The 27,576-nt window shown below is 44.8% G+C and overlaps 1 protein-coding gene across 1 annotated transcript in view; it reads left to right on the top strand.

The window, feature by feature from the left end:
• LOC138268297 (persulfide dioxygenase ETHE1, mitochondrial-like) overlaps positions 1-27,576 on the top strand; it is a 142,103-nt gene that overhangs the window by 83,217 nt on the left and 31,310 nt on the right. The window contains exons 4-5 of the mRNA XM_069217809.1: positions 4,656-4,785; positions 11,243-11,332. Of these exons, the coding sequence (XP_069073910.1) occupies positions 4,656-4,785; positions 11,243-11,332 (220 nt within the window). The remainder of the gene's footprint in view (positions 1-4,655; positions 4,786-11,242; positions 11,333-27,576) is intronic.

Genomic DNA, 27,576 nt, shown 5'->3' with positions numbered 1-27,576 from the left:
TCAATTACCATTTATTGCAAATGTCTCTCCAACACAGTGACAAACAGAAAGTACCTTAGTTATTCGAACACCTCCTTTCATTCTTTAGGAGTGAACATGCTGTTTCGTTACATATTTGTAGCTTCGCTCACCCTAGTGAAAGAGCACAATTTCGCCAGTGCCCCTGCTGGTTTCATGGACGTCATTTAGAGGTCACTAGATGTGGCAGCTGGCTTGCCCTTTGCGACCCCGGCCTCAGAGGAGGCAAATTCTGTGCCAGGAACACAGTGACAGCTCGTCCTTATGGACCTCAGTTGAAACTCTCACTCTGTTTTCTGTCAATGTTTATTACACAAATAGTAAATAATAACATATTATTAACTACTAGTGTAATAAACAGGGACAATTTGCTTGAATATTCCCTTCCATGGCAGCTGAGAAAAGTAAAAATGTTTTTAAATGTACGGTGTACGCATGCGTGTGGGAGAGTGTGTGAGTGTGTGTGTGTGTGTGTGTAAGTGTTAATTTGTGTGCATGTGTAAGTATATGTCTGTGAATGAAATCGGAGGTCAAAGGGCACGTGATGTCACTTCTGCTACCCCTGGCATTTTGGTGAAATGACGTCCATGGCTGGTTTGTATGGCTGCACGAACTTTCTTTGACCACATTTTGGGTGCGTATTCTGCCATGTCACTAGCTGCGTGAGACTACTGAGCCCAGTTTTGCTCATCGGTATCACTAACTGCGTGATGTTGCGCAGCCTCGTTCTGAGTTCTTTCTGCGTCACTTTTCTTACCATCGTGTTGAGAAGCCCCCAAGTCTCTTGTCTACTGAATACCCGCATAACCTTGAGGTCCAGTTAATGCAGCTTTTCCCTCCCTCTCCTACCAGAATTCTCAGTAAACTTTAAGCGACTTGAAGGACATGAGGAAAGTGTAGCTTTAATATTAAGGTATTGTACTCTTCAACCTTTGTGGGATACAACCAACGTAATCGTGTTTACTAATACACACCTTGGGCGAACAGCAGTGGATACGCAAATCACAATTCGCACTGTGCTGTAACAACGCGGTACGTTCAAGTTAGAAACAAATATTGTATTCCACTTTTGAAGTCTTTTCTCTGTTATATAATATCAGCATAAGGGTCATCGTTCGACAGTGGGACCCCACACCAAAATCGTATTCCAAGTGACCACTTTAGTGTCGAGGTGCTGTGTCCTACAGGGCCCTGTTTACACTCATTGCCATTGACGTCACATCGCTCCATCCAAAGGTGGTTACATATTCTCCAACGCTCAACCTTTAGAATCTCTGTCAGCATAGCAATCTTGTTTTTTAACTGCAATCTAAAATATGGGCTGTATATACTTTGTTACGCTACGTAAAAAAAAAAAGACGCATGGACAGTAGAATAATAACAAAAACAGTTGTACACCAATGAGAATACTTTTTTCCCAAACAAACAATAAACTGTATTGTTAATCAGAGGCATTTTAATTATATATAAACACTAAATATAGTCGTGAGTGTCATAAATACTGACCATGCCATAGAAATTTTAAGGTAAAGCCCATATTAGGATAATTCTATCAAAATGAACTGAAAAGGAAAGCCCACAAACGTTTCTTACAATCAATGGCATTGAACTGGTTTGTCACTAATTGAGAGGAATAGGAATTGCTGCAGGGACATGACTGATTGCATGAGTGTAGCAAGTCTTCCTGGTTCATCATGGTGTCCATATGGCTGCATGACTACCATATAGCAGATAGTTACTTTGGCCTATTCAGGATTTTTCTGATGCAATGGGTACGTGATTTGTATTGAGAAGGAAAATGATAAGTTGTAAGTTTGCCAGAAGAATGGGTGCCACACAATTCCGGGAGTACCAAGTTTTACCAGGTTTAACACCAGTTAATAGCATGGGGTGAAACCTCTATAAAGAGAAGAGTGGAGTCTAATGTAGACAGTGTGTGTAGTTAATAAATGTTCTGTGGCTCCTTGTACACTAGGTTGCTCTCATTCTGAGCGTATTTAACTGGTGTTTGCTGGGATGGACTCTGTTGAATTTAATGTTATTGTGGTGCGAGTGCTGGCTTGTGTAATAATAATACCGCAGTTATTTGCAAGCGAATGGTGTACAGTTTCCCCCAGCCCCAAGAAATCAATTCATCCTGTTCTGGGTCATAGGAATTCATATAAAAACACACTAGTGCAATCTGGTAGCAACACATCGGCCCTCATTATGAACCTGGCGGTCTCATGACCGCCAGGTTCGCGGTGGCAGTCGGACTGTGGCCAATGTGGTCGTCCATGCGCCATATTATCTACCGTTACGGTCGGACCGCCAGCACAGTCAGGATTAGTCGGCATGGCGGTCCTAATACACCAGGGCAACACTGCAAACAGCACTGCCCTGCAGATTACGACTTCGTTCTCTGCCGGTGATTTAATGGCGGTAGCACCACAATGAAAAGGCTGGCAGAAAACGGGAGCATGGGGCCCGGGGGGGCCCTGCACTGCCCATGCACTTGGCAATGCAAGGGTGCTGGTGCAACCTGCACACTACAGCATTGTCTCTGGCTCTATCATGAGCCAGAGACAATGCGGCAGATCGTTTTCCACTGGGGCAGTGGCTGGAAACTAATGTTTCCACCCACTGACCCAGCGGAAAACACGTAATATGGCCTGGCGGGGAGGCAGCTACAATGGCAGCAACCTCCCCTTTCAGAATTTTGGCGGACAGGCTTTTCCGTCCACCAAAATCGTAATGAGGCCCATAGTGTAAAAAGTATACCCCAATAAAGCATAATGTAAAAAAGTGCTTGTACATAAATGGAGTTTGAAAAGAAATAAACTGTGCACATTGTAGCTCCTAGTGTAGTGAGCTATGACGTGCCATCCTGTTCTATTCATGCAGCTAAGAAGCAGAGTTTCCTGAAGTGAACTTCAACTTGCATAAATACCTCACAATTGTGTTACACACACCCTCTAATGTTTAACTGTATACCTGCGACCACAAATGAAAGGTCCCTGAGCAGTTGTACCTCAGTGACTTGCTACTGAATGGTATCCAAAATGAAGAGCACCACCCTCACTGAGAATTCCTAACAAGCCATGAGCTTGGACGTTACATACGTGTCCTTATTACAGGTGCATTTAGAGAATGAATAGAGCTCTAGTGTGGCTTAAATTCTTTGCTAAGTGATAGATGAAGACAACCAATCACCCATAGATTAGAACCCTGGGCAAACTGATCACCCATATCACAGAGCTCACAAAGAATAGTACATGGAGAGACAACCTGATGAGAAATACCCAAAGTAGAGGATGAAGAAATATATGCAAGCCAGATCTCTTCAATGTGTGTCATGAACACGGTTAACTTTCACGCCGTTCCATTAACAGAGCCCCCATGGTAATCACCTATCAAATATGGGATGGCTCCTATAGAATATATTACCCAGCCATCAGTACATTTCTGAAGATCACCAGTATTTTTGTAAATTCTTCACTGCCAGTTTTACTCCTCAATAGGCTAGACACATTTTAGGCTATAAATGACCTATATAACTGCTTTTAGTAGAAGGTGGGGTAGTAGTAGTAATAGTGTACAGTTTCCTTCAACATCATGCAATCAGTCATCTTCTGGGTCAGAGGATTTAATGTAAGTACACACTAGGCTAATACGGAGACAACATAGAGGCCCATATTTATCAAGGTTTTGCATCATCCTTGCGCAACGTAAGGGAGTGCCATGGTGACACAAAACCTAAGTGAGATTTATCAAGCCACAGAAGGCTTGTTCCATGGGTGGAGCACGGGTGTTTCCATGCATCCACCCATGGATTTTGGTACATTCCCAGAATTACAATTAGTGGTAGACCTGGGAATGTGTCAAGATGCTATATCTCCAAGTGAGGTGTAACAAAGAGAAATATCTTTATTTCTTCTTGTTTTTCCTCTTTCTGTGTGTGCTGCATTCTGAAGCAGGACAATTCTCCTTAGGATTGTTTTTGTGCAGTAAAGTGTCCCTTCCTGCACAAAAACAATCCTGCCTACAATGCATACACCCTTGCACCAAGACGCAAAGGTGTCCGAGTTGGCGCTAGACCGCCAACGTGTGCCAGCTCTAGGATAAACTAGGAATGCAGCATATAATGTTACATTTGTTGCATTCCTGTCCTTTCCCTTCCACACAGCGAGGTGATTTGCTGCATTACACAGCATGAAAGATTGATAAATCTACCCCATAGTGCACTACATATGCTCCAATATAGCAGAACGTGAGAAGGTGCAAGCAAATAAATGGAGTTTGCAAATGAATAAATAAATGCAATTGGCTGGTTCAACGGTGTGCTCTGTGACAATTAAGAAAAGTCAGGGACCTCTCCCCTGGCCTTTAGAGCTAGAACTGTAGAACAATGACTTAAGTGAGCCCCTCGCAACATCGGAGCTGCCACAACAAGTAAACAAACGTCTAAATGCACTTATCAAGAAGATGGCCTGTGTTCTCAAGAACAAACATGTTATCCTCTGAAGAGGCTTTATAACCTACAAGACAAAAATATTTGGATGGATGTACTAGCAGAAACTATGAGCTTGAAACAAATTGGCAGACTGAGATTTATGTTGAACTACAGGTGATATGCAATTGTTTTCCCTTTAATGCAGGGTTTGGAAGTCAGAGCCACACCAGGTCATACTTCTGGGTGTCTGACCTACGTGCTCACAGACCACAGTATGGCCTTCACCGGAGATGCGCTGCTCATCAGAGGCTGTGGAAGAACCGATTTCCAGCAAGGTGTGTAGCTCCTCGGTCCTCTTAAGTTAATGGGAGCAACAGGACAGGGCGAACCTCTCGGGCCACCAATATATACTGGAAGATGTGGAACTTGTTATGTGTGACCTGAGTTGGTGACAATGGATGAGCGCACTGAGCACAGACACATCCTGTGAGCAAAATACTTTTAATTATATGAATGCAAATCAGTTGCATCCACACTGTGTAAACATTTCGGGATCCTTAAGGCTACACACGCCCTGTGTGTAAAATAATGTCATGGGGACACCAAAATGACAAGCACAAGTTTTCACATTTATTCGATGTAATGTTAAATAATACTGCAAGAAGGTTACAGAACTTTATGAGGCGTGAGGTCACATTAACAAAAACAGACAAAGCTGAATCCTAAAACTGCTTATTAATTTCTCACTCTAGAAATATGTAGGATAAAGTATAGCAAGCTGAACGTTTCAAGTGAGATTGCTTGCTAGAGTGACACCCAAAGTTTATTTCCAGAAGTAACATTCTATTTTACTTTTTTCTTACATTAAATGAACCAATCAATCAATAATCACTTTATTCGTTTTGGATAAAAACAAACACACTAAATGTGAACTTGGAAAAATATTGAAAGCAAAATAGCTAAAACGTGTAAAGAACTTTGAAGTGGCTCAAACATTTCTTTTGAGAAAAAAAAAACAGATTTTCATTCTCGCCTTTCATTGTGTTACATTTACATACTCTGCAATTAGCCCCTTGTCATGAGTGACACCTCATGCCAGTCCTGACATTTTAGCCAAAAGCAGTTGGAATATTGGCTTTTTTAGCTCATCCTTACAATGGTAGAAAAAACGAAGCAAGAAGCCCAAAATTGCAATTTAATGTTAGCTAGAGTACCAGGACTTTGTGAAGAAGTATGTTTTCACAAGACATCGGGCCACTTTGCAGCTCTAAAGAGGTTTAACAATTCGAAAATTGCTGCTATGTTTAGCTATCCCTTTTAAAAGTGCAGTCAAATAGACGAGATTCGACAGGATGTCGTAAGATCTATCGCAATATTAGTGTCCCCAAACTGTGCCTTAATCATGAGCGAGGGACGAGATTTGTGGCGTTTGGGTATTTTTGGAGGGCCTACTGAGGAACTTTCATTAAAATCACAGTACATGTTGTTTGTCTGTGCTCCACAGTGGCATACTAAATTCTCCTATTGGCCAGAGCCAAGAGCCCCACCCCCACATGAGAGACCCACCTCTAGTTTGAAGACCTCTGACATACACTGTTGTGTAGGCAACACAGACATACAGTCTTATTTCAGGGAGCAACTCAGTAGTACCCAGCAACTGTCAATGACCTCATATAAAGGCAATGACCGTCAGAGGGTAGGACGATTTAGTAGTCAAGACCTGCTCCTGGTTGTATGGGCAACTTTGTGAACGTCCTATCAATGCTATTACTTTATAGCGCAAGCATTTAGAACTGGAGTAGGTTTTACCTTACCCAAGCCGCTTTCCAAAGTAAAGGCACTGGTAACTACGTATCTGTCCCAGGTTTTGAAGATGGGTTATGCTAAGATTGTACACTGCCAAGAACGTTTACGTATTCAATATGTCAGGATGACCACCACTAAGCCAAGGCCACCATAAAGTCAGCTTGGCACAAGCAAGCCATGACTGCTCACAAAATGTCAGAAATCAACCACCATATGGAGGGGCCAGTATTATAGCAGGTGTGGGTGCCATGAATACCAGTAATATGTCAAGAATTGTTGGTAACCACCCAGAGGGTTACTACCACTGGGCAGTTGAACCCACATAATGTCAACAATTACCACCACACTGCAAGGACAAATCACAGGAGCCATATGTGCTCACTATATGAAAGGAATGACTATCATTGTGCCAAGGTTAACTTTGTGCCAAGATTGCACACCATTGTGCATTGGATACTACTTCCAGGATCGCCATTATGATCGAGGATGCACACAACGTGCCAAGAAAAACTATCAGTATGTCAGTACTAGCATTATGTCACGGATCAACACCATCATACCATGGATGCTCATAATATGCCACAAATTAGAGTCATTTGTTATGACCAGTATTTTACTGGTGGCGAGCAAGAGCCACGAAATGCCATGACTATGTTGGGGCCAAGATGTTATCAAGGGTGGGTAATGGGCATTATTCCACGGCTGTCCAAAACATCAGGCAGGTTTCTGGCAGCTAATCTCCTTATCAATTGGTCAGATCAACAGCAGGCTTCTTTCTCAATTCTACAGTCTATGCCTAACTAAAGGAAGACAATAGCACACGTTTGCCCTTGGAGAATCATTTTCTCTGTGCATATAGATCAAGACGTGCTGAAGTTTGAAGGTTCACTCATACCCCTACCAAAAGGGTCATCTTCCATTCCAAAGCTATGGTAGTTTGATCTGGGTCAAACAACCACTCAGATCCAATCGTGCACTTGGATTTTGGTGGCAGCTCTTGAAACTGAGTGGCTCTTTTGAATGCAGACCTCTCCCAAGGCAGACATCCAATAATATCCAATTGTGTATGTGAATCAGCTCTAGAAAACTGAACCGATTAGAAGCTGTCAGTGGGTCTGCAGCCGTATCACACAGGTTTCAGTCATGGCTGCCACCTCTGTATGTAGAATGGACATTTTTGTCACCTTAATGCTTCTGCTCCTTCTCCCGCCCTCCCAGACCAATTTGCATGTTTGCATGTAAAGCAATTCAAAAGTTCTAAGACGATCCCAAAACGTGTGACCTTTCCTAATAACATAGGTTTTCCTATACACAAACGTTTGCACCAATATCCTGAGAACTGCAGAATGAAAGTCTACCGGATTTTAGTGTCATGGAGATCCTGTCCTGCTTTGATGAATTTATGTCTAGCAGTTTAGTTAATTTAAGGAAACATGTGACTGCCCAATAAGCATGTCCTGTACATTTCAGTAAATAGTTGTAAGGACCTGGAAAAATGCAAATCGATTGCGACCAACGGGAATAGGAAAAATGTAAGCACATGCACAACGGACAGTCATGAGTCTTTGACAAAAACCTGAGAGAAGAGAACCCCCCACAGAACACCAATGATGCAATATCCAAAACCTTCACCGTCTTTTCCAACAGGCCGGGGAGAGAACCCCAAAAAACACTTTGTACAGCCCCTGGTATGAGACAAGAGGCTTACCGAGTGGGTGTGAAACTTTTTTGGAAGGATGAGTGGGAGGTTATATTTTTACTTCTCCCCAGAACCGCTTAAGGACCAGGAAGGGTTAATCCTGATGTCATTCCCTTCTTGCCCAGTGAAGAGAGGGTATAGCACAAAAATTAAAGATTTCGTCACCCACACACTTTCCTTGAGGGCAGTGGTGAAATCTTAAAACGAAAACAGCTTGCATAACCCCCAACCATAGACAAATGTTTGGAGAATCATTTTGTCCTCCCTTACCTTGCCTAAGACCAGGACAGGTCTTGATCTCCTGCAGACATACCCAAACACCTCTGGCCAAATGGGGGGAAGAGTGGGATAATGGATAAAAAAAAATCATGCTGGGTTGTTGCCCGGCTTATTTGTTGTCTGCACCTTCAGCGGACTGAAGCCGCTCTTGGCTTCCCACCAATCCCGTTAACAACTTCAAACAGGATTATGGGACAGCTGTATGCTGCCCGAATCTTTGGGGTTTGCAAAATGTTGTTGGCCATGGGGTATTAAGACAGCTTATAGCTGCCCAAAATCTCGTTCGTAATTGTGTGAGGGCCACTGGACCAGGGCTAAGCTGCCCTAGACAATCAAGGAGCAGGCCTGCTTACAGCTAGCGAGGTGCCGTTGTCGTAAATGTATATTTTTAGAAATCCATCCTTATAACTTGGCAAGGGGAAGGGGCAAGGATCATCCCTACCACAGAGTAAGGGAGAATAACTACATCTGTGACCTTGGACAAGATGGGGGGGGGAGGACAGTTAGTTACACACTACTTCCCTTTGAAAAGGTGATATTTTAAGGAATCAAATACCCCTGCCCTTTTTAAGGTGAGGAACTAAAGAACACACCTAGCCCGCGCCCATGGTGGGGAATAAACACATTTATCATCCTCTGACCTTGGGTATGGTGAGAGTGTGATGACACGCTGCTTTCCCCATCCTTCAGCAAGAAGGCGGAGTGGTGAAAACATCTTTACCACCCCCTCCAATATGCAAGGTAGTGCCATAAATGAAAGAAAAAAAGCTGCCATTGCCTGAGACCAAGGGCCTGATTATGACTGGTGGGCGCTGCACTGCGGCCCGCCAAAGCCACGGAGGAGAGACCGCCGTCCGGCTGCTGGCCTCTCCTCCAGCTCTATTAGGATGTTTCCACCATACTGATGGCAGGAACATCCACAGCTGCATTTTCGCAGCTCCACATGGAGCCGAGGTCACTACAGCCACTCAAGGGGTCGTGCAGAACCCAGGGAATGCTCACTGTCTGCAAATGCTTATATAAGCTTAGCTTCCATGCCTGCCATTTTCACTGAACCTTAGTGTCCACCCCAGCCATATACTGTGTCAACCATATCTTCACACCTACAATACCACATTACAGCATGTACAAAAGCAGATGTCTGGGCCCTGTACCCATAACCTAGGCTGGATGAGAAGGATTTAGGTACAGTATGCAATTAAAGCACATCACTGACAAACACTAGAGGCGCGTTAATGTACCCTACTGTGCACAGGCAACCTGCATGTGCAATGGGTTATTCCCTGCAGTGGCTCTTCCACAGACCCCACATCACTCATTGTCCTTCTTCATACACTGGTATCAATGTATTCAATTGGTTCTTCGATGAGGTCATTTGAGATATCCTCAGCGACGTCATGAGGAAATGCATAGCAAGGAAGGACTTGTGGTTTGCAAAGCTTAACAAGAGTAGGGATTTTTTCAGTTTTTTGTAAAGCTTTGTGTTGTCAACACTGAGATGACTGGTATGGATTTCATCAGTGTAAGCACCATTTCGAGGTGTCTATCAGAGATTCGTGATTAAGGCCTTGCAGTAAACTGCCATCATTGCACAGGCTTCAAACTATTTCCGATAAAGATGTGCCTCAATTCTATCAGTTTCCTGATGTAGCCAGTCTTGTTCCAGTGGTTGTAAATGGAAGGCTGTAGTACAGCAGACAACAGCATTGGTATGAAATACTCATTGTTATCTGTCAATGTAGTCATTAGATCCCTGCACTCTCCATTTCCACCCATGCACAGCACACATCATGTATTTTGTGGCAAATATGCCACTGCGCAAACAGAAGCGGATTTGCGTGGTCCAAGCTCAATAAAAACCAAGGCCCGTATTTATACTCCGTTTGCACCGAATTAGCGTCGTTTTTTTCGACGCAAATTCGGCGCAAAACTAACGCCATATTTATACTTTGGCGTTAGACGCGTCTAGTGCCAAAGTATGGGCAAAGAGCGTCATTTTTTAGCGTGAACGCCTTCCTTGCGTTAATGAGATGCAAGGAAGGCGTTCCCGTCTAAAAAAATGACGGCGACGCAAATGCGTCGTATTTATACTCCCGGGCAAAAATCACGCCCGGGAGGTGGCGGGTCAAAAAACCCCGCATTTGCGCCACTTTTTAACGCCTGGGTCAGGGTAGGCGTTAAGGGGCCTGTGGGCTCAAAATGAGCCCACAGGTGCCCTCCCCTGCCCCCAGGGACCCCCCCTGCCACCCCTGCCCACCCCAGGAGGACACCCAAGGATGGAGGGACCCACCCCAGGGACATTCAGGTAAGTTCACGTAAGTATAATTTTTTATATTTGTCAATTTTTTTTGGGTGGCATAGGGGGGCCTTATTTGTGCCCCCCTACATGCCACTATGCCCAATGACCATGCCCAGGGGACATAAGTCCCCTGGGCATGGCCATTGGGCAAGGGGGCATGACTCCTGTCTTTACTAAGACAGGAGTCATTTAAATGGCGTCTGGGCTTCGAAAAAATGGCGCAAATCGGGTTAAGACGATTTTTTAGCGTCAACCCGACTTGCGCCATTTTAAGACGCCCTAGCGCCATTTTCCCCCTACGCCGGCGCTGCCTGGTCTACGTGGTTTTTTTCCACGCACACCAGGCAGCGCCGGTCTGCTTGCGCCGGCTAACGCCATTCCATAAATACGGCGCCCGCATGGCGCTTCGGAATGGCGTTAGACGGCGCTAAATTTTTTGACGCTAAACTGCGTTAGCGCAGTTTAGCGTCAAAAAGTATAAATATGGGCCCAAGTATGTACAGTAGCCACCTCAGAGCACTTTGTTATGTAACCCTATTCACGCTGGTGAGTTTGTGTTAGAGAGGGGAAGGGAGACCTGGCTGATGTTCGTAACATGGATGAGGGCTTTGAGATACGTGTGCAGTGCCAAATGCCAGTCCAATCAACTTCAGCTGTTCAACCACCTTTTGACTTCTCTTCTCTGTCTTGCTTCTGTTTCCCTCGGCAGGGAGCTGTGAGACACTATACAAATCGGTCCACGAGCAGATTTTCACGCTTCCCGATGAGTGCTTGCTCTACCCTGCTCACGACTACACAGGTAAGTGTCCGATATATTGGAACACAGGATGGAAATGCCTGCATGACAACAACGGAAGGTTTTGTCACTAGGGCACGGTTCAAAACAGTTCCTCAGCATTAGACCGAGACACACTTAGGGTGAGAACAATTTTATAAATAAGAAACGTTACCTGCACAGCAACATTTCCTAATATGAATGTTTATTTATTTGCATTTTGCCATGGAGGGCTGGGGAGGGGCTGTTTCTCTGTGAGCCTAAACTACAAGTTCAACAAGACTGTATCAAAGGATTTTAAATGGAATACGTTTTGGATTCAAAAAAGAAAATAACGGATCAGTTAGAGAATAGAGGGCGGCCTGCCCTCCTGCGAGCTCATGGGTGACTGCACTCGGTTCGCCTATTAGAGGACCGCCCGCCATCTTGAAGCATCCCAGCTGGCTGACAGGATTCTAACGCCTTCAATACGGTCGCATGTGCGTTGGTTTCACTAAAGTCAACAAATTCAGCTGAGCCAGTGTCATGTTTGTTAGACCCGCGCATATTACAGTAACATACTTCCAAAGAAGTAGTATGTTGCTCAGTTGCTGAACTGGACTACCTCTAACCGAGACTGTCCACGCAAACCTGTGTTGCTTTCCAACGCCGCTAGCATATTAGAAACCAGGCAACATAACACCGGGGCCGCAGAGCAAATTATAATAGCCAGCTAACTGCATTTATAATGTGTTCACCTCTCACATCTGCCAATCCATCATACCTCTAGGCACTGTGCCCCAATACAAGAGAACCTCTCTTGTCGCTCACATACAACATCAAAACACTACCCACACAGGATCACAGAATATACAAGGCTCTGTCAGCCATGCACTCTCCATGGTGTAGCACTGTACCATCTTTAGTGCCCCATTGAGAGGTATGACGCTCCCTGTTGAACCTGACAGCCTTAAGGTGGTCTTCCCCTAAACATTTTGCTCTTTGCCTCATATATTTGCTGATTTCTTTTGTTGGCCTTAGGATTCTGAGTACTTCACCTCTACTGACCAGTGCTAAAGGGCATATGCTCTCTCCCCTCAACATGGTTTGATAGGTACATCCACACATAGCATACTTAATTTACTTATAAGTCCCTAGTAAAGTGCACTACCAGTGCCCAGGGCCTGTAAATTAAGTGCTACTAGTGGGACTGCTTCACGTTTTGTGCCACCCACCCAAGTACCCCTTAAACATGTCTCAGGCCTGCCACACCAGATCATGTATATGAGGTTTACACTGCCATGGCATTTAAAACCTCTTGCCTAGCCTTATTCCTCTATTTTTATATATGTATATATATCACCCCTAAGGTAGGCCTTAGGAAGCCCATATGGCACGCTGCTATATAATTAAAAGGCAGGACATATACTTTTGAGTTTTGCATGTCCTGGTAGTGAAAAACTCCCAAATTTATTTTTTACTATAGTGACGCCTACCCCTCTCATAGGATAACATTGGGGATTCCTTATTACAATTAATACGTTATAATTCCTAAGGAGTAGATATGTCGTATTTTTTGCTTATGGGATTGTAATGATAAATCTTCTTTAATGGTAAGGTCAGACTTATTGTTACAATTTTGAAAAGGCCACTTTTAGATAGTTGGCATTTTCCTGCTCTTAAGCCTTGTGTGCCTGCAGCCTGTCTCCACTACACATCTGGGCTGGTTGACAACTTGACGTTGTGCATTCCTTCTAGAGAGCCACATACAAAGGGAGCTTAGGTGTGACTGATGTCCCATCAGCATCCTGATGGGCCATCCAGGACAGCCTGGGAGGGAAGAGCTGACTCTCCTGAATAGGCAGTGTCCTGCTTCAATACAAATGGCTGCCTGTGTAGTGAGTCTACAGCCAGGGCAGAAGAAAGGACCTATTCTTTAAAGTCACCCCCACTTCAAAGACACATCTTGGTAAAACCATAGGACCTCTCACCCCACCAACTCAGTTCACTACTGGACCTATGAAGAACTCTGCTAGGAGGAAGGCTACTGTGCTGCTACAAGGTCTGCCACTCTGGACTGCTGCTCTAGAAGAATTGTTTCTTTGCTGTGCTGCCCTCTGCCCTGCTGAGGAAGGACTGACCAACTGACCTGAACCCACAGTGTCTCCAAGGGCTTGCTGACTTGCCTCCTGTCCTTCTGAAGTCTCAGGGACATCAAAGACTTCTCTTTATCCTTCAAAACCTGGACTTTGCTTCCTGAAAGTCTTGCCTTGCCAAGTAGTGCCAATCCAGTGCTGGGCCCTTGAAAGTGGGGATAAAGTACTGCAATGCCATAACCTGCGCATCAACACCGTTACATCTTTATCTAGGCATCACTGCTGCTGCGAGGATCAAGGACACAGAATCACCATTGAAAGGAAGGATCAGGTGCACTGCATTGCTGACTGCATGATGCATCGCCTCCATTCCAGAAATCTCTGACTTCGCACAGCTCAGAGCTGAAGCATAACCTACATCTTTAGAATCTATGCCAACTCATTGTCTCCTGTGCTCCTCGCATCTTGTTCTCAACATCAACGCAACTCCAAACCAAGGTACTGCTGCAGCGAATCAAGGCTGTTCCTTGTGTCTGACCTGTGCTCCATCGCAGTTGGCTTGACTTTTCAGATTTGACAGAGCCTAGCTCGACCAAATAGCCCCGGTTGGCGCTTTATGGTTCTAAGCACTACAAGAATGTTTATTTTTTTAAACTACATATCTGGACTTCTATCTATTGAACTTTAGTCATTTTGGTCTTGTTTTATTCATACAATGATAATCTATTTCTCTCTAAAGTGGTGTGGTGTTTTCACTGTTACTGTTTGAAGTGTTGCACAAATACTTTACATATTACCTCTCATGATACGCCTCACTGCTCTGTGCCAAGCTATGGGGTGAACATGTTAATTTAGGGTGTTTGTGACTTACTTTGACAAGGATTGTGGTTCTTTCTTGGACAGGGTGCATACCTCTGCCAACCGGAAACCCAATTTTTAACACTCCCTATAAATGAAAATAAATCATTGTAAGTTACACACTGAAACAGGGTACCTGGTCATTTTGGTAATATTTTGAGACACTTGCATGGTCTGCCACTCATCCCTTATGTAGGTCACTCACGCTGAAAAACAAGGTGAAACTAGCAGCAGCATTAGCCCACTGGGTCTGTGGAAATAAGGGGTTAATATTCATCAATTAACTGTTTTGTATCTCCCAACACAAAGTTACCACTGTACCTTTATCTCAGAAAAACAAAAAGATGTGATAGAAATCATTCTAAGGAATGTGTTGGTCTAGGAAAGTCACTGTTGATGACTCAAAGACGACTCTGGCACAAGGCTTGGAGAACTGCCTCAAGCCTACACTTCACCACCTTGTGCCTATTTTTCTGTAACTCAGTCTGTGTTCAGATGCTTAACCTCCAGCATCAATGCACTTCGAAAGCCACCATTTAAAAAAACTACATTCTGAAGACAGGAGCAAAACATAGACCACATACAGCTCCTGTAGTGCAGGAGTGTTACAACCTAAGGGATTTCTTCTCACCTCAGACCCTATGTGTGAATATGTGTGTGTGTGTGTGTGTGTATATATATATATATATACCTACCTAGTGCCGGTTGCCAATAGTTAGTTATAGTTAAGAACTTGTTTCCATAAAAAAGTGTTTTTTGACTTGCCTATATCTTTGGCGCCATTTGATGAATCTTCACAAAATTTTCCCAAAAAATGTGTGCCGGTGATTCTTGTTGCACATGGAAAGTATTGGGGTGATCCGTAAAGCAGGGGCAGAGAAAAAGGAGGAATGGAGGGTGTCAAAAACGTTGTTTTTCCCATGTTAAATCCCATAAGACTTTTAGAAAGCGCCAACCACTGGACTGAATTACACCAAATTTGGCAAAAAGCTAGTTTTATATACACATATTGTGCTTTCGCTTATTTGGTGTAAATCCGTTTAGTAGTTTTGGAGCTAAAAAAGGGAAATACATTTGTATATCTCTGGCTGTGACAACGTTGCGAAGTCGTGCAAGGAAATGCACAGTTCTGATTGGTTGCCAATCCTTCAAACCAGGATTCCGCTTCAGTCAAGTCCCACAAAATAATGTAGGAAAAAACAAGGGGCCAGGGTAGAGTCACCTTGGCCTCTTAGCTCTGGTGCTTGGGTCCCAGAGAGACCCCTCCGCCCAGAGCTAAAAAGCGCTTGTATTTGTAATTTTCGCTGCAAATTGTGTTGGATCCAGCGAAAAACAAAAAAACAATGAAATGCTGGCTCCCGTGCTTCTTTACACTGAAGCCCCCTGAAGCCCCCGGGTGGGCCAAGTCCCGGGGGCCTTGCTAAATTAATGATGGGGGCCATCTGGCCCCCCCACATCCCTGGGACAACCACTTCCCGAGGCTTTGCAGAAATATGGTGCGGGAAGGCTGGGCAGCCCCCGGTAGCCCTGGGGACCACCACCTCCCCATGGTGTTGCAGAAATATGGTGCGGGGCACACGCCCCACTCTCCCCCACTCTGCATCCCGGGGACCACCACAACCCCAGGCCTTTGCAGAAATATGGTGCGGGAGGGGGCATATGTTTTAAATGTGAGCCTATTATAATGTCCCTGTAACCTTTGTTTATTTTAAGTTAATTTCTTTTTTTTTCTATTTCGTAACTGTAACGTCACTGTAACCTTTTTTTCAGTGAATTTCTATATATTTTTTTTAATGTATAGTAATTTACATTACTATACGTTAATCCAACCACTGCTGTGCACAGCTGACAACAGGGCAACCCCCTATAAGCACCCAACCTTGCACAGTGCATGGCCTTCGCCTGTGCGCAGCGGAGGTTGCCCGCAAGACCTGGCCTGCAACCAGACCCTGCGGACAACACCCCTAACCACCCAACCCCATGCTGTGCACAGCCTTTTGGCCTTGCGTGGCAGGAGAAGGCCTAGGCTTTTCTGGGTGTGAGAATATGTCTGAGAGGGTGTATCTGGGGGTGAGAGTGCATACATCATTGTTTCAGTGCGTGTGTCAATATGTGCACTGGTCTGTGAGTGTGTGCATGAGGGTGACAGTGGGTCTGTGTTTGAGTGTGTGAAAGTGGGTGCATGAGGGTCTAAGTGGGGCTGTGAGTGAATGCATGGGGGTCTGAATGGGTCTGTGAATGGGTGCGTGAATGTCTAAGTGGGTCTGTGAGTGGGTGCATAAGTGTCTTAGTGGGTGAGTGAGTGGGAGAAAGATTGAAAGAGAGAAAGAGTGAGAAGGACAGGGATAGAGATTTTTTTAAGCTTTGATATATGATATACTTAGAATGAGATATTTCTGCACAATTTGAAAACAAAAAATGTATTTGTCATTTAAAAAGAGTAAGATCACCTTTCAGTATCAGCCTTAACATTTTTAGTAAAACATTTTTTTTTTTTAAAACAAAGGAGGGAGTGAAATGACCAGGAACACACCTGGTCTTGACCCCTCAACGCTCAGTGTGAAGGTCTGTGACCTTCACACTTTAGTTATGCACTTTTAAAATTATTTTGTAATATGATCTTACGGGCTATCTGGGACTGCGGGGGAGCCTCAAGGTCTTCTTACAGGCCATTTCTCCAGCAACCAGGCTTATAACAGCAGCTGCCTGGTTGCTGGAGAAATGCTTTAATCTCTGTTCCCTGCACGCATATCTGCGTGCAGTGAAAACTCTTTCTGACAATGGGACCCGTTTGAGAGGTCCCACTGTCAGAAAGCAGAGTTATGTTTGCTGTGACTTGGCTGCAGCTTCAAAAGCCACAGCAAACAGGTATGTTCTGGGAACAGGCACCCCGGGACACAGCAGGAGCCAGCCCTGGAGGTGGTCCCCAGGGCCATAAATGGTTCCTCAAGGGGGGGCCATTGGGCCTCCCTCCAACTTAAAGAAGCCCTGGGAAGTGGTGAACCCTGGATCTAAGAGGGTCCGAAACTGGGGAGGGGGTTGCTCGCCTCCTGAACACTGTTAAAATATAGCCCCACGGAGGTAGTGGTCCCCCAGGGATGTATCAGCCCCCCACTCCAGTAATTAATTTAGCCCCGGGGAGGGGAGGTGGTGATCCCCGGGGAGGGGAGGTGGTGATCCCCAGAGGGGAAACTGCCTTTACTACATGGCTGTAACCACTTAGGCCGTTACCACGCTTGCCTAAACCACACATGTGCATGGTTCAGGCACACAATGGCAACAGCCTGGAGAGGAACGCCATTGCCAGGTAAGTGGGGCAGGGCATTTTTTAGGGCAAGGAGGGTTAGGTTTTAGGGCTGAGGCCGGGGTAGTTTTTAGGATAGAGCGGGGTAGGTTTTACGGTTCAGGGCGGGGGTGGGGTTGGGTATTTTTTTTAGTGTTCAGGGCACGGCAGGTTAGTTTTTAGGAGAGGGTGGGGTTACTTTTATGGCTCAGGCCAGGAGGGGGAAGTTTTAAGGGCTGGGGCAGGGTGGCTTGCAGAGACTGACGTAAGGGGTTATGGTGAGGGACAATTTACCATGCATGTTTCTTTCCCACACATGCTTTTACAATGAAATTTGTCTTAAAGGCATGCGTGGTAAAGACACGGCCGCTGTTGTGACCACGTTCTTATGGCATGCGTGGTTCAGGCATGCATGAATCCATCATACGACCATCCCTAGGGTGCGGGGGCGTGCAGCCCCCGCACTCCAATAAAAGAATTCCCCCAGGACTTGGCCTAGGAAGCGGAAGGCTTAAAAAAGAGAAAGCGCGGAGTCCACACTGGATCCCCTGCAAATCGCAGCTAAATTAAAAATAAATTCTTTTTAGCTTGAGGGGTGGGGAGGGAGGGTGTGGGGGTACATCTGGGACCCACCACCAGAGCTACGGGGTCAGGGTGTCTGTATTTTTTTCAAACCTTTTTTTCTTTACTTTTTTTTTCTGATGGCCGCCAATATTTCCTGATTTAAGTGTTGATAGCCAATCAGATTTCAGCACAAGGAGTGGTGACAAATCCTATGCGTCCCTATATATACAAATTTGTTTTCCTCTTAATTTCTCAAAAACTACTGAATGGATTTACACCAAAACAAACAAAATTTGCTTTCCGTACAAGGACCTACCTTTCTGCCAAGTTTTGTGTAATTCCGTCCAGTAGTTTCAGCGCTATCGCTGTTCAAAATCCCTATGGGAAAAAAGTGTTTTGGGATCCTCCTTTTTTCTCGGCCCCCCTGGATGGATCACCCTGAAACTTTCTAGACAGCAGCAGCTCAAGTGAGCTTCATATTTTCTTGGAAAATTTCCTCAAGATTTGTCAACCGTCGCCAAAGTTTTTAGCAAAACCAAAAACGCTTTTTCTATAGAAACTTGGTCCTAACTATATAGATATATATATATATATATTCGTAAGCCAGCCAATGACAGTCATACTTTTTGGGCCTCAAGCCAAATTTTTCAAGGGAAGCATTGCTTAAGGGACTGTTAAATGTAGCACAAGCTAGGATAGACCCCTTTCACTTGCACATCCATTAGTCTTACCATGCAGTTGGTGGTTAGGGTCTTAGTTGCCAAGATATGCCAATAGGGTGTGATCCTTGCACCCTCACATTGCTCAAGTTTAAACATTTGTAAAAATTTGCATTTACAACAGCAGCACCTGCATAGCTGCAAGGTGGCCTTAGTATCTGTGCCCGACTACTTGCAGCAGGCCATAGAGGACCAAGGCAGATGAGAGTTGCTCAGGTGGCCTTCACATAAGTACGTACAGGGTGTTGTGGCAGCTGTGAGCTACTCTAATCCTCAGTAGCCTGCAGCTTTTGGTAGTCCCAGAGGGGCCCAGCTGCTGAAATCTGCCACAATTCAAAAATTCACAATTGTGAATAGGACACTCCGGCAACAGTGTGTGCAAAACACACCCATAGTAACTCAAAGCCTCAGTAGATTCTAAATGTTCACATTACTATCTTAATAATGCATATACCTTACGTTATATTGCATTTTAGTATGGAGCTTGACACAGTAGCAAGGCTACAAAAAGGCTGTATTAAAGAACTGATACTAGGAAGGAGAAATGGAAAAGGCGGCAAATGTGTGTAGAAATGAGGGGACAAGACAGAAGGAATGATGGAAAGGGGTTATAAATGCAGTGGTCTTCTTCAAATAATTAACAGCATACTGGACATATCACAGTTCCGGGCAGTTCTGTCAGGACTCGGGCCGAGCACCCCAGGAGAACACAGAATATCTCCCTATGGATGTAGTGTACTGAAGCAGAAGAACAGCTAAAGGCATACATCGGGAATGAACAGCTATAGTAAGGCACAGAAACAGGATAGTGAACACAGAGCAACCTTACTGTGAACAAACAGGGAACGGATCAGTAATGGACTACCACGGTGGTGTTACCACTAAGTATGTTCACGGGTAAGGCTCAGAACTTCCCACATCAACAGGGAACGTGAGTGCCTCTATGCAGACTACTCTTACAGATAGTCAACCCGCAAGCCCCATAGAAAGGAGGCAGCAGAAGTTATTCTGTCTCTGGACCTAAGGGCACAAACAAGGATTGAACTTACATACACAAGCCAATCCCTTGTGGATCTGGCTGGAGACACAGTGGCAATTCCTGGAAAACAGCAATAGCACACTATCACAGTTAGGCACTTAAGAATACGTACAACACTAGACAAAGGATGGGGCAGGAATTGCCGCCTGGAAACCAGGAGTCAACCTCAGTACAAAGGAAAAGAGTCATACACAGGTGAGGACTGATAGCACACTTACCAGACACAATAACCCAAGAGGAAATAGAACAGAGGGAACAAACTAGGATGCAAAGAAGGGACAGGCTCAGGCTGAAGCAAAGCAGGAACAGGATTGGGAAACAGGGACCACGCTCTGGCTAGAGCAAGCAGGAACAGGACTGGGAAACAAGGAGCATGTTCAGGCTGAAGCAAAGCAGGAACAGGAATGGAAAACAATCCAACAAGAGGTCTGGTACACAGAGGAAACGAACTCCAATGCATGACGAGAAGCTTCAGGAAATGACAGCTTATGAGCAGTTCCATTATTCCCATAATAGGAAACAATGGACAGCAGATTCCAGATCTTACTGACTACTAGACAATGCATTATGGGACATGAAGTCCATGCATGCAAATGTAGGTCTGCAATACCATACCATATCGAAAAGGGAACCAAACAGGAGTCAGAAAGGGACTCAGGGAGTGTTAATGGTGGTTCCCATGCTACAGACAGTCCATTTAAAGTGCCCCCTTCCCCCCACCCTCCAGAGATGGGATGAGAGTCGTAACAGGACTCAGCGATAGTGCATTGAAAATAAGCAATCATGTCTGATTGGTAGCTTGAAAGCTGTAGAGGTGAAGTGGAAAAGTAACAGTGAGAGGAAAAGTGTCTGTGGTGAAGAGGAAAGAGACCAGGCAGGAAGCATAGAAATTATAATTCAGGACCTAGGAATTGCAGGGCAATAAAGCAATGGCAATAAATCAGGCCAAGGCAGAGTAAGAAATCTTGGTACACACTAAGAAGAAAACAAGAACAGAAATGTCAAAGCACCACTGAAGCAGGTCTTACCGTTTCTCGAAAGTGTCTACATTCTCTTACTAACTCTCCCTAATAGATGCAATTATTACGTATCCACAGTTTAATAGTGAACGGTAGAGAAGGAAAGTTGATGTCTCTTCATTGGGTCAAAGTCTACCAGATAGCGCAGCTGTTTGGTTGGCTAAAGACATCTTGAAAGCAGCCTAGGAATGTATTGATTTGCTGGCTGTATTTGTTTTTGGATGTCCAGCTTGAGTTTGTACTTTCCCTTGTCCAAACCTAATTTACAGTATCCTTCTGAGTGCTCCATTTCACTAAACAGGCCTGTAAATCTTGTTCTTATCTCATCATATTTGCTGTGTATTCAAAGACGGAGGTCAAATGTCAGGCACTGACGTCTGAGGGTGCTTGTCTACTTTTCTTTCTCTGACTTCAAAGTGAGAGGATTTATGTGACAATGGTGCTGGAAACTGGGGGGTAAGAGTATTTTTTTAGCACACAACAGCATTTAAATGAACCATGTAAGTATTTCAGAATATATCAGAATTAGGAACTTAAATGAAGCACATTTTTTGTTATTTCTGAAGTGTGTTGAGAACAAATATTTTAATATGCTCAAAACAAATCATTCCCTAGATGATGCAAATTCCACACATTTTGTCTGAGCATTGTATAGTTTTATTAGTAAAACGGTATGTCTCTGCAAATGTAAAGGACTATTCAATTGAAAATGTGTTGTCTAATGGCAGTGTGCTACTACACCATGAATACTCCACTCTCTGCCACTCCACACCACTGCACTCTGCACCACTTCACGCTATGCCTCTACTCTCACCTGTACCAACCACTCTGCTCTACACAACTAAAGTCTAGGGCACACCAGTCTGCTCTGCACAACTCCACACTACACCACCGTACTCTAAACCTGTCTGCAACACTGCACTCTACGCCAATGCATTTTACTCTAACACTCAGCTCTATGCCCTTGCATTTTACCCCCAATCGACTGTACACCTCTCTAATCTACACTGCACTCTACACCACTAAACTCTATGCCATTTCACTCTATGCCACACTATGCAACCGCACTCTACCATGCACCACTCCTCTGTGTCACTTCACTCTACTCTGAAACAATCTACTCTACATCACTGCACTCTACGTCGCTCCACTCTATGCCACTCTGTGCCAATGCACTCTACACAGCTGCTCTGTCACTGCACTCTACGCCACTGCACACTACTCTGCATCATTATACTCTACACCACTTCTCACTACCCCCACTCTACACCACTGCACTCAGACCGTATTCTGCAACACTGCACTCTCCTGCACTGAACTCTATGCCACTCTACTTTGCACTACTCCACTCCATGCCACTGCCCTCTATGGCACTATACTCTACCCCACTCTATGCTGCTCTACTCTGCACCACTTTATGCCACTGCATTCTACACCACTTCACCCTGTTCTTCTCTACTCTCACCTGCACCACTCCAGTTTAGGCCACACCAATCTACTCTGCACAGCCCCACTCTGCACCCCCCATACTCTATGCCACTTGGCAAAACTGCACTCTGCGCCACTGAACTCTATGCCAATTCTCTCTGTGGCAATGCACTTTACTCTATAACACTCAACTCTGTGCCCCTGCACTCTACACCAATCCACTGTATGCCACTCAAATCCACACTGCACTCTACACCACTAAAATCCATGCCATTACACTCTATGCCACTCTACCCTGCGCTACTCCACTCTATGCCACTTCACTCTGAAACAACCTACTCTACACCAATACACTGTACGCCAATCCAGTCAATGCCACTGCACTCAATACCACTCTACACCACTGCACTCTATGCCAGTGCACGCTACACAAATGCAGTCTGTCACTCTACTCTACACCACTGCACCCTACTTTGTACCATTGTACTATACACAACTGTATTCTGTAACACTGCACTCTCTGCCACTGAACTCTCTGCCACTCTACTCTGCACTTCTCCATCCTACACCACCGCACTATATTGTACACCACCCTATGCTGCTCAACTCAGTAACACTCTACGCCACTTGACTCTACTCTGCACTGTATTTCATTGCACTCTATGCCACTCGACTCCTACTCTGCGCCACTGCCTTCTGCATTACTCAGCTCTGCCACCCCAAACTACTACTCTATGCCACTCCAATCTACTATGCACCACTCTAATCTACGCCAGTTCTATGACGTGCACTCTACATCAGTCCATTCTATTCTAGTCACTCCAGGGTATTACACTATACAAAGCTCCACAGTATGCCACTCCAGTACAAGACACTCTCTGCCATTCCATTCTACAAAACTCTACTCTGCTCTTTTCCATTCCACACTACGACACTCCGTGTCAGTCTCCTCTTTGCCACTAACCTTAAGTCATGCTGAACAGTAGCCATGCTGGTGTACAACATAGCTAAAACACGTTGGCAAAGCCAATAGCTGCTGCATAGGCGAGACCTATTGGCTTTGCCAATGCTTGTTTCCTTAAGTACTAATGCCACAGTGTGGACAAAGGCACAGATTGAGATGGAGTGCTCTCCAGAAAGTGATGAACACTTGTCCTTAAATCAGTTACGAAACAACATCAATCCAAACAGCATCTTGTAACTGCGAACACGAATAACTCGAATACACCACACCCGCAACATTTATTTATCTAACATGATAAAAAATAAAAAAATGATTTTCATAGCAGCAGCTACATGAAAACAATAATTTTATGCCTGGTCTGCCCTTTAACAAGGCTTATACATAGGAAAAGTATTTGTACCATTACAATTTCGTACCAATTTTTTTTTTACACTTCATGCCAAATTTCTTCACCCCCTGTTTCACGGAATTTCAATCAATTGATGATTTAATTGATCCTTCAATTTGTTCCGGTCTAATTGAGTCTGGGGAAATTTAACAGTTTACCGAAGTGGTCCTGCTTGGGACGAAAACGAACACGAACTTTAACAGTACTGAAAATTCCAAAGCGATTGAGGTACTCTGGGGAACGAACATTTGAAACCCTTATTTTTTTTTAATTGTCATGAAAAGGTAAAAATGTTGGGTCTGTGCTTGCAAGTACACAGTAAAAAAGGAGCAATAAAATTTGTTTGATCAACTATTGGGTAAACCATTGTGCAGAGGTGCGATGAAATTGCAAATCAGGCTGCCCTAATTAACTGGAAATCAGGTTATCAGCACAGTTCTTGGACTACCCAAGTCTGTAAGCAGTTCTGTTGCACATTTGGAACTTCGCCTGGATCACTTGAGTGATGTCATTAAAGCCAACACATTTTTTAAACGTATTCATTATTAAATGTATTGAAGTGAAGCTGCGCCACACAGCATATGAGACTAAAAGAAATAAAGAAAAAAGGCAGCTCACGCACATAATTCAGTTCAGCTTGCATGACCAAGGTATATAGCCAAAGTACATAACCATGCATGGACGTTCGCCCCTGGTCCCCAAAGGGCATCATCAGCGACCCGTATCTGCATTTCTTATTGCATGTCTTCAGTTTCTGGACTAATTCAAGTCTCTGTAGCACAGAGTCCCTTCTAAATCTGCTCTGTCTGGTTTCAGGAAGGGGCTCCAAAAGGGTCTGTATTTTTTTAGCCAGGGCAGCCAGCAGATGACCTGATTTCCTGACCCACTGGATTTGTGGAAACTGAGGTCCCTCTAGCGGCCCCCTTCCATACTCCAACTCCAACTATCCTTCACAGAGTATGACTCCAACCAAGGGCATATCTTAGCAGGAACAACATTCCACACCTGTAAGGTAACAATCACCATCTTGTAACTCCACCAACGCTCCTATATTACTTCTTTCCGGTGACCCCCGATGGCCTACAAGATAGTACTTGCCACATGCTCGACAGTGTTACACGGCAATACTGTACTTAGCTATAGTTTCAGTCAGCAGAACAACGTGCTATTGACCACCAACACTGAGCTTGCTATCTCTCTGGGTAGTCACAGGGGGCATTCCACTCTGACCTGAATAGGGTACCAGAGGCTGAAGGCTCAATAACCTCAGCCAGTTCACGAGTGCTGTCTAACCCGACTGCAGCCTGACGAGGAGGATGCTCCACCATTATGTCTCATCTTCTTTCTGTTGATCTACAGGGTCTGCTGTGGTTCCTGAATTTGAACTTAGAGGTGACCTGGCTGCGCCATCACTCTCAAACCAATCCTACACATTCTCTTGATTAGTGAAGAAGTGTGTTCATCCCTCAGAGATTACGCACAACTTGGCAGGAAACAGAAGCATTTATTGGATGTTAAGCTTTCTTAGTTGTTGCTTCACCTCCAAATACAACTTTCACTGGAGTGGCACCTTTTTAGTTTAGTCAGGGAAGATGCAAATGATGTGGATGTCAAACTTGAGGTCCCCCTCTGCTTCTAACCCTCTTCGGGATACTGTCTCTGTCCAGATAGTTGCGTATGCAGGATATCATAACTCTTGTGGGTGTGCCCCTGGAGCGCCCAGGGATCAAATTCCTATGTATTTTTTTAACAATGAAGATTCAGTGAGAGCTTGTCAGAGTCCATTATGTGTTTGAGCCAGCTTCCAAGGACCAACTACAGGGTGTCCCTCAATCCATTTGGGGAAATCCACAAATCATAGGTTGCAACTCCTAGATGTTCCCTACATGTCCTCAAACTGCTTCTCAAGATATAATGTTTGGTCTTTGAGGATGGGGTGTGTTGAATGATGGCTCCATGGGAGGGTTAAGGAGACCAATCATCCCCCTCCTGAGTCTGATGTTTGCTACCTCCACCACCGTCTGGTGTATTGATCCACTTTAGTTTGCTGAATCCTTCGGGAGGTTATATCCTGGCTCATGGTTGCCCAGTGTGTCCAAAACCCTCCAATGCTGCAGAGCCACTGCTAAGGCTCTGTACACTGAGCAAATGTCCTTGTCTATCATGCTCTCCCCACACTGCAGCTGCCTCCTCAAGGAGTGTCTGATGTGTTCTGCACCTCAGGGGGCTCTGTTTATTTTCACCTCTGTCATATAGAACTATTTATTTCCACCTGCCTAGGATGCAGGCAGGCCATCAATGCTAGCAGGTTAGGGTAATATTCAAGGGCCGGGCATGAGGTCTTCATCTGAACGTTTAGGCTGTGCGCGGTCCAATATGTGGCCAGTGGGTAAGACTGCAGAATGGACCAGGTGCTGCCTGAACGGGGTCTACCCCCCAGGTTCTGCAGCATGGTCCCAAATTCTATTGAGGAGATACACACGTGGCAGGCGTGACCCAGCTCCCAGGGGTCCACACATTCGTTTTTTTTATTTACAGCAACTTGTGTGGGGGGCGTACAGGAGCAGTCATCCTGCTGACATCAATGAAGGTTTGCTACTCCTCTCGATTGTGCCGTTGTACATCCATCAAACCAGGCTCGCCGAGGCACCCACGTTCACTCCAGCCTTAACACGCTTGTGGCAGCCATTAGCTCAGCCAGGATGGCAGCAGCACAAAGGCTTCCTCTATGCTTACTTTCACTCCAGTGTCATAGCTCTCTGCAGGCACTGTGGTCTCCTCCTATCGTATCCCAAGCCAAGCACCAAGGGTCCGATGGCTGCCTCAGCACTCCGAAGTCACCTCATCAGAGCCCGCTTGCCATCTTGAGGGCCAGCCACCCAGCACACCCCAGCCATGGCATGGTAACCAAACAGCTGCTCTCAAAATTGGATTCACTGCACAAGTGCTCCCAGCACACTGGGAGCTGTGTTTAGTAGCTCAATTATGGGAGGAAGCACACAATGATGAAGAATAATAAAGGGGCTTCATGGAGCTCTAGCTGAAGATGTCCGGTTGGCCTTTTTTGTTAGGCTAGGCTCCTCTCATTACCTCCCTCCCTCCCCCCCCACCCCACCCCACTTTAGTAGTCGCTATATTACTGCGCTGGACTAAACAAGGAATTATTGTGAAATGTAAATACACTCCAATGCTAGCATCTAAGGGGCATGAGAGCACTCGGGAAATAAGTGAACTTAAAATAATACGCATTCATAGGGAAAAATAATGTATGCTTAGAGTAAGAGAGCCCATAAATTGTGCAATTATTAAACAAGTTTGATATTAAGTTAAAAACGCCAACAGTGCAACCGTGCCAACTAAGTTAGAGTGAACATGCTGTCAGCTGACCTCTAAAACAATAATAAAGCAAATATTCAAATTATTAGCGAATGCACCAACGTTAAGTACTCTATACAATTCTGTCAACATATATTTAGAGAACGATATTTTACGCAAAAGTAGAAACATTTCTCTTGCTTTTCTTCCGGGCACATGTATTATTCCCTTCTGCCTAGGTGATACAAACCTCAGCCTTCAAAAGTTACATTTTATTATCAAGGGCAACATACAGAAGCAAGCAACAAGGCCAGCAGATGAAAGTTGATTCACAATATCTTTCTGTTTTATAGAGAGAGAAAATTGTGCACATTTATTGTCATGCATGTTAACTAAAGGGCTACACTTTAGCAACTGAAAAGTAATGTCAAGTACATGCTTAATTTGTTAACTAGCTCTCTAACAGTTTTGAATCCTCAGGTTGCACGTTACCATAAACATTTTCTGTGAGTTCCACGGTTATTCCTAAAAACTGCATGAAACACTGACCTTGAATTGAAACTCTCGATAGTTTCCTTTCCTTCAAATGATTGACCCTCCTTCCCTCCATCTTCTG

This window comes from Pleurodeles waltl, chromosome 12 (genome assembly GCF_031143425.1).
Source record: "Pleurodeles waltl isolate 20211129_DDA chromosome 12, aPleWal1.hap1.20221129, whole genome shotgun sequence".
NCBI lineage: Eukaryota > Metazoa > Chordata > Amphibia > Caudata > Salamandridae > Pleurodeles > Pleurodeles waltl.
This window is presented reverse-complemented; position numbering and strand designations above follow the sequence as displayed.